Source organism: Amborella trichopoda, chromosome 12, assembly GCF_054954075.1.
Source record: "Amborella trichopoda isolate Santa Cruz 75 chromosome 12, AtrichopodaSantaCruz75HAP2 v2.0, whole genome shotgun sequence".
Lineage (NCBI taxonomy): Eukaryota > Viridiplantae > Streptophyta > Magnoliopsida > Amborellales > Amborellaceae > Amborella > Amborella trichopoda.
The window spans coordinates 48,346,137-48,363,880 of record NC_142347.1 but is presented as its reverse complement, the minus strand read 5'-3'; the positions used below and the strand labels follow the sequence as shown (position 1 = coordinate 48,363,880).

At 33.3% G+C, this 17,744-nt stretch overlaps 1 protein-coding gene across 3 annotated transcripts; it reads right to left on the bottom strand.

Annotated features, from left to right (window-relative positions):
- Positions 1–5,040: 5,040 nt before the first annotated feature.
- On the bottom strand, positions 5,041–12,755 carry TBL5 (TRICHOME BIREFRINGENCE-LIKE 5). 3 transcript variants are annotated; one of them, XM_088853032.1, is made up of 5 exons: positions 12,005–12,755; positions 6,998–7,190; positions 6,620–6,813; positions 6,167–6,325; positions 5,041–5,670 (listed from the first exon to the last, which is right to left on the bottom strand). In XM_088853032.1, exons 1-5 carry the CDS (start codon positions 12,025–12,027, stop codon positions 5,337–5,339), a joined length of 903 nt encoding a protein of 300 aa, XP_088709158.1. In that variant the 5' UTR covers positions 12,028–12,755; the 3' UTR covers positions 5,041–5,336. The 3 variants fall into 3 exon arrangements, with proteins under 3 accessions (XP_088709158.1, XP_011623949.1, XP_088709157.1); XM_011625647.3 differs by having other exon boundaries at positions 12,009–12,755; XM_088853031.1 differs by lacking the exon at positions 6,167–6,325 and having other exon boundaries at positions 12,009–12,755.
- Positions 12,756–17,744: the final 4,989 nt, after the last annotated feature.

Genomic DNA, 17,744 nt, shown 5'->3' with positions numbered 1-17,744 from the left:
CCCATAATCTTTAGACAAATCATTCATGATTTCTTTAGCCTTGTACTGCGCAGTGTCGCTTAATTTATCCTTGATTAATGAAGCAATAAATTTTTGTGATGCTTTTCTCTGTACATCATTGTTTGTCCCAATATTACATGAGTGTTCTTTTTTCCATGTTTTGATGTTAAAGACATTCGTCCTGCCAAACTTCGAAGCATATATCTCCCATTTGCATCCATCACTCTTGCATTTCGCCCTTATGCGATACATCTCCTTTTAACAAGATGATAAGTAAAATGGTGTGCTATAGCAAACTTGCTAAGGGCTTCTCGGAACTCATCTAGAGATTCAAATTCTTGGCCTATACCCCCATGAACTAAGCGACATTGGTGCATTGTTTTATTCGGAACTAGAGACCAAAACATTAGAGGATTGGGGGGTTCTGGCCTCTTCGATTGCCCTTGGGTTACATGAAGTACTTCCAACCCTTTGTTCACTCCCATCAAATATATAAACCAAGACATTATTCTCGCCTTCATGTGCATTCAACATCCTCTCAATATCATCGTCAATGAATAGATTCACAATAAATCTTCTCTTTTTCAAGACAAAATACCTCAATGATATCAAGTGTATGTCTAGCGAGAAACGCTCTGCTACGTATTTTCGCAGGTCATCTAATCTAGTTCTACTTTCAATCATAAATGTACATGCATCACTACCAATATAATCCAAAGTCCCATCGATATTTGATTGGAGTTGTCCACCATAAATACAATAAATCAATCTTCTATTAGTCATTTTCTTTTTGTCCTGCATAAGATTTGTAATAATTTACACCCCACAAATAAGATATTATAAAACACCTATAGGCAAAAATGAACAGTGATTTCGCCTTCTCTCATCACCGTCCAAAGTTCATCGTACGGTCACTATTGTCCGATAGTGTTTCATTTTTCATTTTTTTTTACAAAACGAAATAGCCTAAAATTTGGAGCTTATGTTCATAAAAAATAGGTGGATCTATAAAAAAATATCAATAAAATATTTTACATGAAAATAATTGACCAAAATACCCCCGAATAGTTTTAGGGGTATTTTAATCAATTTAGTTTTCACGAATTATTTTTTTATATTTTTATTAGGTGAGCCTCAATAAGATGTACATACGCTTCAAATTTCAGGTCATTTCGATTTATAAAAAATAAAAATAAAAAATAAAATACTACTAGACAATAGTGTCTGTGCGATGAACTTTTGACAGTGGGCGTTGGGAAGACTTTTCCTCTATATATATTCAAGCACGTTGGACCGCATGACTACATATGCAGTCCAAAAAGTGTAAAGCATCCATCTTAAAGATGGATGCAAAGAGGTGTTCAATCTAAAAACAATAGAAACTAACATATCAAATGTTTTTTTTCTAGAATGATTATTTCTAGTTTTTAAATTTTACTTATTTTTTCATATTAATGATCTCCATGTTAGAGATTACATGTCCTTAAAAATTACGTCAAAAAATTCATCTCAAAAACAGATTTATTAATGGGTCCACATATGTAAGTCTGCATATATAGGCTTGGCTATATAGAATCGGGTACATATAGGTCAGAAAAAAGTTTATATAAGGTTGCAATCTTAAAATGTAGAATTAGATATGCACCTTAAAAATCGGAAAGATTGTTTTAATTTTGAAAAACCCCTTAATTAATCATCATCTCGATATCGAAATGCATGAATGTAGAAAAAAAAAAGAAGAATATTTTGGGTCTCATAAATAGTATCACTTGCAACATGTTATCCAGACCATTCATTTTCAAGATTTTTATGTATTTATAGATCTACTTGATTTTATCTATATTTAGAGTTTAAAATTTTATAATTAAGTATGAAAATGGATTTTAAGATAATTCTAAAGATTTTTTATATAAAAATTAGAGTGCGCCTTAATTGGATTGTTTAAAGTTACAATAACCGAGGTGGACACATGGTACTAATTGGGGAGGCTTGGAGATTAAGGAAGGTATTTTGGTGGGTCGTTCACCGAAGTGAGTCTTCGCATGCCGGTCTCCTCTTGAATTTTGACTTTTCTTGAGTGATGGCGTATGACACTCTCTGCCCCCCTCTCTCATCCTTTCATTTCTCAGATCTATGACTCAGCTTGCTGACGCTTCAAATTGTAGAAGTACGGTTTGCAAAAGTCTTATCCGGAAAGGCGATTTGGGGTTGGAAAACCATCTAATTCATCATGTAGATATAGACATTGGGATGTATGAATATAGAAAAAATAATGATTCTTATTTGAAAAATAGTATATCTTATAACATATTTAAACATAGGGATATGTGGATATAGAAAAAATAATGATTCGCGTTTGAAAAATAGTACCTTATAACATATTTTTTGAAGGGTCCAATTTCAAAATCTAAAACTTCAAATTTTATAGTTAGAGATGAAAATAGATTCTCATATCTTATGATGAAGTTTGGAGGTATGACTTATTTTTTATTGTCTAAAGTTGAAACTTCATACAAACTTCATCTTGAATCTTGCTGTCTTCACACCTCTCTGTCTCTCTCTCTCTGAACATTTTTCTCTCTGTTTTGTAAGTACACTTATCTAATTTCATGAGTCTCTCTCCCTACACCTCTCTCTCTCTCTACGTTACACCTAGCACGCCGGTCGTCATGTCTTTCATGTTTTTTGTGGAGTCATGATTCTCTCATCTCATTTTCATACAGGCGAAGGGAGACTCCCTCTTTGCATTACGAACATTCCCTGTGTTGTTTCCTCAAAACCATAGTTCCTTCCCCTCCCTCTCTGTCTCACACACATATATAGGGTGCGGTTTTTATAAAGTGGCAACTTTAAACAATTCAATTGAGGCGCACCTCTAAATGCTTTATAATATGTAATTTTGGTAAAAAAAATCTTAAGATTATCTCATAATCTATTTTCATATCTAATTATAAAATTTTAAGTTTAAGAAATGGTTAAAATTGAGCAGATCTATAAATATATGAAAATCTTGAAAATGGATGGTCTAGATAATGTATTGCAAGATGCATTATTTTTGGGACTCAATCTTTTTCTTTTCATATTCATACATCTCGATGTCGAGATGATCAATTAGAGGTATTTTCAACGTTAAAACCATCTTTTTTCGATGGGTTTTTAAGGTGCATCTATAATTCCACATTTTGAAGATGCAACTTTTTATATAACCTTTCTCCAAATGATTTCATGCAACTGTTGTAGATTAATATGATTCAACTTTAAAAAACTATCTTATGGCCATTTGTTTGATCCAAATTTTGAAATATGCACTCTTTTTATTTTAATGAACAATTAAAAAAAAAAAAATTTGAAAACACAACCTATAAAGTATTTTTTTAGCCCAATTAACATGGGTCGTTCATTTTGGTGAGATGCTTAGATCTAGGCCTTAGAAAGATTTTTTTCCTTTTCCAATTTTTTTGGATGGATTGATTATCATTATATGAACAATGTTAAAAAAGAAAAAAATGATTTTGATTTTATAAAGGCTAAGATCTTGAAATTCACAAAATGAATGGTCTAGATTCGTTTTTGGAGGGGACCCATTTTGACCATATCTAGGGTTCAAATTGAATTTTTTTTGGGCCGGGGGGGGGGGGGGGGGGGGGAGAAGACGGAGTAGATTATTGAGATGAAGAGAGTGTATGTGCAAAATTTGGGGTCATACAAATACCACAAACATGGTTTTCTAAAAGTGTCGTTGCATTATATTATGATACAACCGTTGCATTATATATAGAGCAATGATCCAATGCAACGGTTGTATTATAGTATAATAACGACACTTCTAGAAAACCATGTTTGTGGTATTCGTATGACCCTAAATTTTGCACACACTCTCTTCATCTCAATAATCAATCCTAAAAAAAAAAAAAAGTTTATTTTGAACCCTAGATATGGTCAAAATGAATCCCTTCCAAAAACGAATCTAGACCATTTATTTTATGAATTTCAAGATCTTAGTTTTTATGAACTCAAAATTATTTTTTTCTTTTTTAACATTGTTCATCTAATGCTAATAAAGTCATCCAAAAAAATTGGAAATGAAAAACTCCTTTTAAGGCTTAGATCTAAGCATCTCACCAAAATGAACGGCCTCTATTAATTGAGCTAAAAAAAATACTTTCTAAGTTGTGTTTTCAAATTTTTCTTTTTTTGTGATTGATCATTAGAATGAAAAAAATGTATATTTCAAAATTTGATCAAACAAATGGCTATAAGATGGTTTTTTAAGGTTATTATATCATATTACTATACAACGGTTGCATAAAATCATTGCTCATATATATATATATATATATATATATATATATATATATATATATATATATATATATATATAAGTCTTCCAAATGCCTATAGGAGAAAATAAATAGTGATTTCGCCTACCCTCATCACCGTCTAAATTTCATCGTGTGGTCACGAATGTCCGGTAGTGTTTTATTTTTCATTTTTTCTACAAATCAAAATGACCTGAAATTTGAAGGGTATGTACATCTTATTGAAGTGCATCTAATAAAAATATAAAAAAAATTATCCGTAAATTAACTAAAATACCCCCAAACCTTTTTAGGGGTATTTTGGCCAATTTTTTTCATATACAATATTTTTTTTATAATTTTTGAAGATTCTTTTAATTTTATAGATACACGCTCCAAATTTCAAGTCATTCCGATTTGTAAAAAAAAAATGAAAAATGAAATACTACTGAACAATCGTGACCGTACGATGAACTTTAGACGGTGATCGCAATAAGCGAAATCACTGTTTATTTTCGCCTATAGACGTTGCGTAGTGTTTTCTTTTATATATATATATAAGAGTTCGAACGCTTGACCAGGCTGCCTCAAACCATGTCGTACTAAGCTCGTGCGTAAGGTTTACACACCAAGCTCATGTAGAAACACCGAATGGAGAAATTCTCCCGCTTATCATTCAAACATGGCCAACAAACCAGATGCTTACCAAATTCAGCTGCGACCGAAAGCACCCATCACCGAATACTGATAACAACTCCTGTTTGCATTCAGAAAGGAATAAAGAACCATACATGGCATTTGTTCATGTGACATTGAACACCACTCTGAATTACAACAGAGATCCTATCAAAGGAAAATGGTACAGTATCACATGGATTGATAATTCATTGACCCATCCATCCTCCTCTTTAGAAGCTCAAAAATCTAAAATTCCCAATCTTACAACTAACTCGCTCCGGAGAAAAAACGAATCTAAATGACTTATTCAAAAATTGAATTTTCATTTATACATTGAACTATGATCACCATAGACAAAATTCATCCACTTTTACTTCTTGAATTCATAACCAAAGTTGCATAAATCAACTCATTCCATGCATCAGGCACACCAGGAAGACACCAATGGCTACAGTCCTGCACTCTCTTTGAAACCCTTTGTCCTGCTGTTAAAGTCTTGCTATAAATCGATGGGTGTGCATCTTTACGGTAGTTTGTTAACCTCGTTATATTCAAGAAAATCACCGGAGTTTTCATTTCATGGATAACTTCCTCAATGACTCGCATCTTTACGGGATAGTTCTCGAGGTAGTTTCCTCTAGAGATGGGTTCAGTTTCTCCATTACATGTTCCACCTGAGTCCCAGTCTCCTCCTCTGAAAGGTTTAAAGTGTTAGATAGATAGAGAGAGAGAGAGAGATGATTGTGGGTATATATATTCTTTTTTCCAAAAAATAATGCTGTAGTCTAATGGACTACTGAAAACATATGGGGGTCATCACTCATTACCATTTGATGACTACAGGCCAATGGAAAACTGTTGGGGCGGTATATCTCTTAGGGAAAGAATACCATAGTCCATGAGCATTGAAAATCACAGTTTATTACGTTAACACCAATTGATGACTAAATGCAATGAAAAAACTGTTCAGGTTGTTCAATTTTTCCAGCAAAATGTACTATTATCAAATGGACCATGGAAGACAGGCAATTGGGGTCACTACCATTTGATGAAATCATGGGCGGCAATGGTGACAGACACCAACAGCCACTGTGGTCCCAATGGACTATGTTTTTTCAGATGATCCATTGTACCATTGTATACTTTCTGTTTTCCCTTTTTCATTTAAGAAAATGAAATAAACTCCTTGCCTGAAATGAGCATTTGAGTAGCCACGGTAGAAGACCAAGTACTTTTTGGGATCTAAATTTTGGTCGATCCACTTTCCCCACGTCCTCATGGCTCTCTTATATCCTTCAAGCGAGTCAAACTGTGGGTATATATAATCTCCTTCTTGATAGTAGTCCTTCCTATAGATCAAAAAGAAAATATAGTACTGTTTACTGATGATATATCTACAGAGGAAGATGGACAAGGACTTCGTGCACTTCAAGTGAATCAAACAGTGAGTATATAAAATCTCTCCTTGATATCGTCCTGACAGATCACAAAGAAATTATAATACTTCTTACTGATGTATATGATCAAGGCACCTCTCTGGGGTGTTACAAATCCATAAAAAAATATGTATATAGCTAGGATGTTTTTTTTTTTTAGGAAAGGTATCTAGCTAGGAAATTAAAATAAAAGATGGGAATATGTACCCTTTAGATGTCTTCCCGTGTGTCCACCAGTGGCCAGTATTAAATATCAAGATATCCGCATGCTTCCATCTAGTTGATGTTCGTTCGATTTGATCTATCATCAATGTGGACCGAGATTTTCCCTTTGAAGTTAGATGAGTCCCTTCTCTGACTAGAAAATGAGAGCGACTAAACTCTATCGTAGAATTATAGTCCTGTTGGGTTGCAATAAGATAAAAACAGATGTTCTAAGTCACTCTCACAATAATTAAAAAAAGGAAGGGGGGGGGGGGGGGGGGGGGGGAGAGAGAGAGTACCCAACAAATAAAATGTCCTGCCCAAGCAAAAGATAAAACAATTGCGCCTGTTTTAAGTGCATATAAAGGAACCAAGAACTACCATGAATTGGAATATATAGTATCCTCTGCCTTTGGTTATGCGGTACCCATGTCTCTCATACATCCGGCTCTTATTGGGTAAAGCTTCATGCAAAAGGCATACCATCGACTCGAACTGATTCCTATTCATGGAATCTCCAACCAGCATCAGTCTTTTACCTCTGATTCTCTCCAAGAAATCAATTGCATTGAACCTGCGAATCAAAGGAAGAAGAAGCAATGATGTGATACATAAAACTAAATAGAAAGGCAAGAATAATATCACGATGTTATTAGGAGGATTAACAAATAGGCGACACTAAGTTTGTAACCAAGTAGTTTGAATTCATGCTCCAAATTATGATCAATGCATGGTTCACATGATAGTTTGAAGACAAAGCTGTCATGTTCACTTCAATGTATCAGTCTCAATCTCAGTTGAGATTGGACTTGGAATATGATATATCTCTCTCCCCCCCCCTTTTTTGCCTTTCAAATTCACATTATATTCATCAAGTTTACCCAAAGTACGTATAACCAGGAACTTACTCCACAGAGGGGAAGAGCAAAGGAAAAGGTGAAAGGGTATAGAATGGCAAGTAAATAATAGGCAAGGGATGATACTGAAACTTAGGGGGTCAAAGGACCTTGATCTGTAAAAACCCAAGACCACTCTAATGTCCTAGGCATCATTCCAGAGATAGGAAACCATGTATCTTTTATGATTCCTGGGATTTCTTCTCCTCAAGGGCGTTCCAATATTAAGTGAATTTGTTCTGCAAAAATGAAGTTTTTTTCCTTTATCAGCTTGTTCACATGCTTTTCATATTTTGGTTTGTATTGTAGCATATCCTTTGCAGTTTGCAGTTTGCACCAATGGACAATTGATGGAGCTCTAGTTTTTTCTCTCTTCCTCCGGATAATAATATTGAAGTCATACACAAATTAGGTGATAATGTGTGGAAAACAGTCGCATCAAAAAAATAATGTTGGGATGTGTTTTTGACTTGTCAAGAAAAAATAATAATGAAGTTTTCCTTCCAATTCTAATAATTTCTACATGCCATGAATTTTAGCTAGTCCCCACCATCACATTGGGACACTGTAGCTACCTCCTAATTATGTACTAGATTACGTTTTGGAAAATGTTTCAGGCCTTCACTATAAGGATTGTATACAATGAGACTGTTACCTTTCATAAACAAGGGTCACGAACATCCCAATGGTTCAGATGTAAAATCAGATGGTTGGGGTGTCTTGACACTCCAAACAAAGTCCGAGGAAAATTTTCCTGGACTTTGAACAGGGTCAATGGTACACCCCCAGCAGTCGAATTTCACATTTCACAGTCAGAGGTGATTATGAACTTTTTCATACCAAAGGTAAACAGTCTTACCATATATTTCTCCTATTCTGTAACATACTTAAGCTGGCCCACTTTTCGGAAAAAGCCTTATTCATGCAAAAGGTAAACAAGAGTGCGCATGTACACACACAAATACATACATATACAAATATCAAATGAAACTTAGTTTGACAGATCGACAAGTAGATTATTGTGGTAGTTCACATCATAGAAATGCAGCGTTTGGAAGAAGAGGAAAGGAGGAGGGAAAACTTCATTAATGATATGGAGGAGGCAGAAGTTTGCTTGCATAATAGGTTGAGGAAAAGGAAATTCTACTCCTTCAATTAGACAAGGTATGAACATATAACGCAGTTTTGCACACTCAAGTTCCAAACTTCCCAGTTAACTTACTTCAAAAAAAAAAGTTTCAGATTTCCAATTCTATGGATAAATCTATTAATTGCATGCTTATGATGGTGCAGGAGTTGAACAAAAAAATACATGGTATCTTAGACAACAGTGAGCTGCCATTTATGTGAAAATAAAGACAACCATGGAGCCAAATGATTCAACTCGAGGAAATGTAACATTACATTTGGGAACTTCGCTTCTCTACCAGTGATCATCATGTACCAAGGCAACTTTTTAATGATCTCTCGAAACTTCAATGAGAGGAAAATGCAATGTTTCTGGGACCTGAAGTCACTCATCCAATCAATAATTTAACTTAAGAAAGGAAAATACAAGAGCTTATTTCACACTCACTTTGAATCGATGTTTAGGAAATCGCCTCGGCCAAGGTACTCAGCCCTTGACCGAGGAGAATACCTCTGCTGAGTCTGTGTAAACCAAAAACAAAGGATAAAAATTTGTTAAAAAATACTAAATAAGATGAAAACAAAATCTATAAATTATGGATTATTAAAAAACTTGATTTACACCTTGAATATTTTAGAAAAATTAAAAAAATCTGAAAGTTCCCAAATCGTCTTAAAAATTATTAAATCATCTAAAAACATATTACTAATGACCTATTAGTGTTAACTATTTTTTTTGTATTTTCTAAGATCGAGCAATGATCCAATGCAACGGTTGTATCATAGTATAATGCAACGACACTTCTAGAAAACCATGTTTGTGGTATTTGTATGACCTCAAATTTTGCACACATACTCTTTTCATCTCAATAATCAATCCCCAAAAAACAAAAGTTCAATTTGAACCCTAGATATGGTCAAAATGAGTCCCCTCCAAAAACGAATTTAGACCATTCATTTTGTGAATTTCAAGATCTTAAGCCTTTATAAACTCAAAATCATTTTTTCTTTTTTAACATTGTTCATCTAATGATTTTAAAGCCATCCAAAAAAATTGGAAATGAAAAAATCATTCTAAGATCTAGATCTAATCATCTCACCAAAATGAACGGCCTATTTTAATTGGGCTAAAAATATACTTTACAGGTTGTGTTTTCAATTTTTTCTTTTTTTGTGATTGTTCACTAGAACGAAAAGAGCGTATATTTCAAATTTTGGATCAAACAAATGGCTATAGGATGGTTTTTTAAGGTTGTTGCTTCATATTACTGTACAACAGTTGCATAAAATCATTGCCCTTTAAGATTTTTATCATTTTTTGCAGATCTTTTATAATTTGTTGTGGGTTTTTGGGGTTGGGCGAGTTGGACACCCAACTCGCCCCAAACTCACCTTGCCACTAGGATGAGGCCATGTTACTTGCCCAAGTATGAGTGGACTCCCGCAAGTCCCCTAACACTGCTTTGAATTAAATATTGTAAAGTGGTTGATAAACCTTTTGAGCTTAACGTTTAAGCTCTAAAAAGAACATGTTGATTTTTCACATCAATCCAACTATATACAAATGCTTAGTTTTTAAGCTAAGGTCCACAGCCACTGTAGCTGACTAAGCTCAGGGAAGCAAAGTCCTACTAAGCTAAGCAAGCAAATACATGCCGATGGTAGGTGAAATGTCATATCTGACCATTACCAGATCAGATGTGTACATTCAAGAGAACTTAAGTGTGGCTCCAATAAGCGATAAGATGAGAGAAAGAAGATCGGTGTGTAATGCAAACCCAGTGTAGCACTTGTTAGGAGATGCGAGTTAGTTCAAGTGGAAGGCTTAAAAAGGGCAAGAGGTAGACCCACAAGGATATGTATGAAAAAAGATATGGAGACTTGTGGCCCCACAGAAGGTATGACCCTTGATAGAGCAGAATGGCGGACTAAGATTCATGTAGCTGACCCCAAATAATTGGGAAAAGGCTTTGATAATGATGATGATCGTGATGAACGGATCAGATGTATCATGCAATTGAGCTGGTCATTCAGTTTTAGCAATTAACAGGTTATAGCAGTTTAATTACCCAAAAAAAAAAGTTATAGCAGTTCATCCCATCAAAATATACATCATATCGACAACCATAACTAAAATTTGATCCCTCATTTGCATTGATGAGAACAAAAATTTTTCATTGCAAAGATTCCAAACGAGTTATAGTCTATTATTCCCCTGACATATGCACAATCAACAAAAGCCACCATAATATCTGACTACCAACCTGGCTAAGTGCTGCTACATCTGTGTAGCTGCCACTAATTGACCTGGTGAATAGGTTCTTTTTTGTTTGGATCTACTGAAAAACAAAAACTGCAGAAGTAGTTTTGATCTACCGAAAAACATTGGTTTTGCCTGCTCATAAGCAGCCAATGTCAATTCATAGTTCATGCTTCATATAAGACCATCATTAAGGAAGATAGCGTCAATGTTGCATTCTCGAAAGTTCTCAAGAACTCATCCTTGAATGGATGTGCAACCCATAACGATTGAAATGGACTGAGGAACCCAATAGGAGCCTAGCATTGATCCTATTCCTGATATTTTTTGGGTATATCCTATTCCTGATATACTGAAAAAAATTTACACACAAACAAAGGATGGAGATTGTAGCAAGTAATACTTCATGCACATAACGAATGAAAAACAGAGAAACAAAACAGTCTTTTGTTTCCATTTATTCGTTTCTACAAACTTGAAATCAAGGAATCCAAACTTACAATGTACATTACCATATTGATGACAAAATGGTCAGGAATTCCATAATTGATAGTAATACAAAAAAGTACCAATAATTTTGTTGGTTTGAAGAAGTTTAAAATGTATTGTCTATGATTTCCAGCAAGAAATATACAGTACCAACCATAGAGGCAGTTTAAAAGAATCAAAAGCTCTCATCCCCTTATTAAATTTCTCATCCAATTTATGAGAATCCTCAACACAGGCATTGTATGCAAGATATGAAATAAAATCTAAAGAACCATGTTAATTAATTGCAGCATCCATAGATCCCAATCATTTCCTCCTTTCCAAGCTTAGGTCCATATAACCCATTCCAATTAAGAAATTAAGAAGAGAAAAAAAAAAAAAAACTCCGGTGTCATATGAGATTAAGAAAATACATGGGATAAGAACATTTGTATTCAAATCCACACTCTTTGTACAATGATGCTTATCGGTACTCAAATCCATGAGTTAACTTATAATTTCAGCTTATATGAAAAATTTTGAAATTGTAGCAAAGAGCTAACAGTAGAGAATCCTCAAGGCATTATTGAAAAGAGAGAGAGAGAGGCTAAGGAAGAAGCAGAGGGGAATCCTTACCTACCTTGGAATTTCACAACCATCTGGTTTCCATCTCCAATTCAGATAATCAACATCAGGCCTACGATTCTCTTGACAACTGAAAGCCTCATCTACATAAGGGCAAGAACCAGGTGGATAAAGGGGGTAATCATCAGCCTTAACCCATTTCCCAGTATATATATCACATTTCTCCATAGCCCCATCAATATCCAACTCAGTTTCTCCATTGAAACCAGGTTTTTCCTCCAAATAACCAACTTTCTGAGTGGTTTCTTCAACAGGGACGCCATTAGTGGCCGAAATATCAACTTGGGTAGTCTCAAAAATCGAAGAATTCATAGAATAATTACTCTGATCACTGGATAGGAGTGATTCAGAGGTGACTGGTTTTGGGGTTGTGTAAACTGGAACTGAATTCGGTTTTTTGGTGAAGAGTGAGAGGGAGTTTGAGGAATTGAACCAGAGATCTCTGTTAAGCGAGAGAGTGGGTACCAGTTCATGTTTGACGAAGAAAAGAAACCCAACAGAGACGAGAGAGAAAGCTAAGAGAGAGAAACGATTTTTCTCAGCAAACCATGCCATGAGAGAGAGACAAGGAATGAACAATGGCTGGCATTACAAAACGAACAAATTCAGAGATGAAAAAACACGAAAGAAAGAGAGCGAAAAATACAAAAATAAAGTGTTAAAAAGAAGGAATTAGATATCTAACAGAGAACGAATACCGAGAAAAATGTGGGAAAAGGGTAAAGAGTGTCTGAATCGAAACAGGACGCATGAGCAAATCTACAGAATAATATACTTTAGATCACCGAATGTCGTCAAAAGAACAGGGGAGTATATCCTAAATTAAACGTTATATTTTTTCCCAATGCCATGACCCTCCTTGGGCACGTGGCTCATTTGCGTTTTAAGAAGAGAAGTGATCCTACGTGACCTTTTTTGTCAAATTTAGTGGTGGTCCTTTTAGTCTTACACATATAAGTAGAAGAGAGTCTTATACGATAATATACTTTAGATCATTTTTATTGGATCATATAGGACCTTTCTCAACATTAAGGATCATCATTAAATTTGATACATATTTATAAAAAAATCAAATCCCACACCCATGTGATAACTTTTTTAAAAATCCATGCTAACTTTAATCATTATCCTTTGGGGTCATGCACACATAGGCAGGAGAGGGTCCTATAGGATAACTTTAATGGTAATCCTTTGGAGTTATACACACATGGGTGGAGGAGGATCCTATAGGATTATCAATCATCAGTGAAGATCCTATAGGTCCCTCCCCCACCCATGTGTGTATGATCCTAAAGGTCAGATGATCCTATAGGACCCTCCCCTACCTATGTGTGTATGACCCGAAATGATTACCATTAAAATTGGCACAGATCTATAGAAAAATCAAATCTCATACCCATGCGATAACTTTTTTAGAGATTCGTACTAACTTTTGGTGATTCTTTGAAGTCCTATATATATATAGGTGGGAGAGGGTCCTATAAGATCATTACTATAATGCATTTTTTATTTATTATTATTTTAGGTTGTTTTTAGACAAAAATACACGATAGTCTTCGATTCGTGAGGCTTCACAATCAACTTAGAATCGTGAAAGAATTTTGAACAGCGTGTTGATTATTGGGTTGTTAGAGATTATGGAGTCTCATGGCCTTTTAAAGGCTATGATTCTTCCTTTGACCATCACGGTGTTTAAGACACCGCGATGGTTATGAGTATACTAGACTTTCAAAATCATCATGGTTTGTAGAGTGTTGTGAGGCTTTTTTTGTTACCTCACGGCTTTTGAAATACCGTGATGCTTCTCTTGACCATCATAGGATTTTAAATATTGTAACGGTTATGAACGTACTAGAACTTTAAAATCATCATAATTTGTAAAGTATCGTGATGCTTTCTTTATAAATGACAGTCTTTGAGACACCATGATGTTTCATTTGACTATCAGGTCATTTTAAACACTATCATAGTTATTTGGGTATTGGAACTTTAAGAGCATCATGGTCTTTTTTCCACAACCATAAGAGTTCTAGGTCGCGACCATGATGCCTTCATGAGACCAACATAAAAACTATTTTTGTCAAAAAGTACAAATAATGGAAAAATAGAGTATGAATAAGATTTTAGAAAACTTGAGTTTTATTTTTAATATTTTTAAAAAATGTAGATTTTTTTATAATTTTTCTTATTTTTAATATTATCTTAAAATACATATTGCATTTATGTCATTAATTCAAATAGACGGTGTTCTATATCCCAACCTTACTTCTACAAGGCTACCGCCTTATACAAAATCATACCTTTCTAGAAAATGTGACTAAAATTGTCAAACCCACTTCAAAAATTGATTGGCCCAATCAATCCATTTATCAACAAAATGTGGTTCTTTAAAAGACACAATCTCAATGGAGGACCTGTTCAACTATTTTCCAATAAATATTTAAGAATATCTACTTGGAACCCAAAAAAGCTAAAAGAATTATACTTGCGTAGGAGTGACTATCAACTCTCTCGGGTTAAAATCCCATCAAGATTAATTTAATGACTCCAAATTTTGGGTCTTCGACTTATATATTTGTTTTAATAAATTTGTTTTATTTATACCCTAATGTCTCAAGATTGAATAGGGGCCACTCGATTTTTAGAATGTGAAATCTAAATGTTAAGAAACTCAAATTTCAAAATTGTCTTTTGAGAATAATCATCTAATGACTCTTAGGTGGTTTTCAAAATTTCTGATCGAAAAATATCCTACCAAATAGGTCTTTTAAAGTATATAAAAGTATGCTCTCATGGAAACATGCAATACGTGCTCTAAAAAAAGAAGAAGTCATTTTGGATATGAGAGAGCAAGGAGAATATGTCCCTTTCCACCGCCCATTTATACGTAAGTCAAATCCCCATATTTATTTATATAAGGTGCGGTTTGTATGAGGTTGACGTTAATGGCACACATTCAAATAGTATCGAAAGATATTTAAGATTTGGAAATCTTTGTGATAGCATGAAAATTTATTTTTATATTTAATAATAAAGTTATAGTTTTAGAAATAGTGTGGACCGATAAGATTTATGAATACTTGAAAATCTTGAAAATTGGTGGTCTAGAAAATACATTATAAGTATTTCTTCCAATACTTGAAACTCATTTTTTATCATGTTCATATATCTTGAGGTTGAGACGATCGATTTGAAGATTTTTGAAAATCAAAACAACCTCTTCTAGTGAATTTTACAGCCTAATTTAATTGTTTATGGCCTCACCCTAGTTTATAACGAAGTGTGGTTCTTTAGAATCAAATTGACTTACAATTTTTTATTTTATTTATTATAATAATAATAATAATAATAAGACGAGACTCTTAAGGTTCCAATATATCTCTATTTTGGACTTAAAAAGTCCAAAGTTTAAAACTTGGGTGAAAAGCTACTTAAGGATTTTATTTTATTTTATTTATGTATTTATTATTATTATTACAACACAAAACCTTTAAGGTTCTGAATTGTGAAGGTCCGGTGTTGGAAAAAAAAAAGAACTTTAGTAACTCCGCACCTTGCGGTTCTGAAATTGCTTTGTATTGAAAAAAGGAAAAGGACTTTGGGACCTAAAAATCCCAATTTTTGAATAAAGGTATCAAACTTTGGACCTTCAATATATATGAAAATAGGGTAATTTTAGGAAATATTTTTTTAAAAAAATAAAAATGTATAAAGCATCCATCTTAAATATTGATGCAAATAGGTGATCCATCCAAAAATAACTGATACTCACTGTTCAAATGTTTTTGTAATAGAATTATTATTTTTAAAATTTTAAAATATATTTATTTTTCCATATTCATGATCTCCATATTAGACATTACATGTCTTTTAAAATTAAGTCCAAAAATCTATCTCAAAAATAGATTTTTAAGAGGTGATTATTTTCTACATGGACTCATAAAAAACCATGTCCTTTATTAAAAAATGGTAATGTTGAGGGATGCACGAGTGATTTTTTCTTTTAAAATCTGTTATTATTTTCATATTCCTTACAATATAGCAGTAAACAAAGAAATCAGCTAACTCGATATTGGTACGGAGAAATAGAGCTACAAAGTTATGTCAAAGAGAGCAAAGCTCAAAAAGAAAAAACAGAAGCGATGATTTGTTCGTGTATGACCCAAAAAATGGAGTTGATGTAAATATATGTATTTGCATATATATGTGTAAGGCGAAATTAATTCAATTATATTAACTTTTAAGAGAAACAGAGATTTTAGTTTACAATCCAAACAAAAATAACAAAGGAGAACGAAGGTAATTTTAGAATGTATTTTGGAAAAATTTTCTTAATTTTTTTTAAAAAGATGAAATAAAGTAACATTTTTTTTTTCAAAAATTATAATTTATAAAATTATTCCGAAAATCAGGCATTTAAATTTGAAAAAATATCTTATTATCCTATATTTTTAACTTCTATATCTTGTCAGAGTCAATAATTAAAAATATTATTTGTGAACAAAATGACTTCATATTTTCTATCTTCCAACCTCTTAAATCCTTTTGATCATATATTATTGACCGCAACAACTAATGAAAATGGCTCTATCTCTTTTTCTCTCTAAAACTCCATCTCTCTCTTTCAAAACTCCATTTCTTTATAAAAACCCAAACTCTATCTATCTCTCTCTCTCTCAAACTCCATTTCTCTCCCTAAAACTCAAACTCCATCTCTCTCCCTCTAAAACTCCATCTCTCTCTCACACATAAGAAATGTGCTCGTGTTCGAGCTCAAGCTAAATCCCTTGGTTGGTAAACTCACCTAGAAGCGAAGAGAGAGAGATTGAGTTTTAGAGAGAGAGAGATGTAATTTGAATAGGGTGTCATTTTAGTATTTGTTTGAGTATAAAATTTTTGATTAAAGAGATCTAGAGGTTGTAAGATAGAAAAGATGAAGATCTTTTACTTAAAAATAATATTTTTAATTTTTGAGTCTAACATACATGAAAATTAAAAATAAAAACATTTTTTTTTAAAATATGGTATAAAGACAGTACTATTGGTTTTACTAAAAATCCAATCCCTTTTTATATAGAGAATTTGTGAGTAATAATCCCTCCGAAATTACAAAAATACCGAACTTTTTTTGTAATTTAGGAGCCTTCCCCATTTTCCTTTTATACCAAAAGTCCATGTTATGAACTTGTTAATTCCGTACCACTCTCTTTAACAGCGGCAGATGGAAATGTATGCGGTAGTGGGAATACCACTTTGGTGCTCCTACATTTTAGGAAGCATCGAAATGGAGTTTGTATCGTAGGGCGTCAACCACTAGATTTTGTTACAAGTTTACAACCCGCGAATTGTGGCATTGAAAAGAGCGTCATAATTCTCCGTGATATAGAGTATATATTTAATGTATTCAACATTTACAGATCGTCTAAAAATAAAATAAAATAAAGGAGTAGTTAGAGAAAACCCTTTAGGAATACAACAAAAACACAAAAAAAAAATGAAAATGCTGTAAATTACGAAAACAACTTTTATATTTTGTAATTTAAAAAATTAGGAAGATATTATCGGTAATTTTCATTTGTATATTTTAGAAAGAGAAATGATCCTATAAAACCCTTTTACACCTATTCGTAAAACCCCTTAATGAACATCATTACATTGATACGTAAAACCCCCGAATAAACATCATTAAAATTGATACGGATCTAAAAAAAAATCAATTCCTACGTGCATG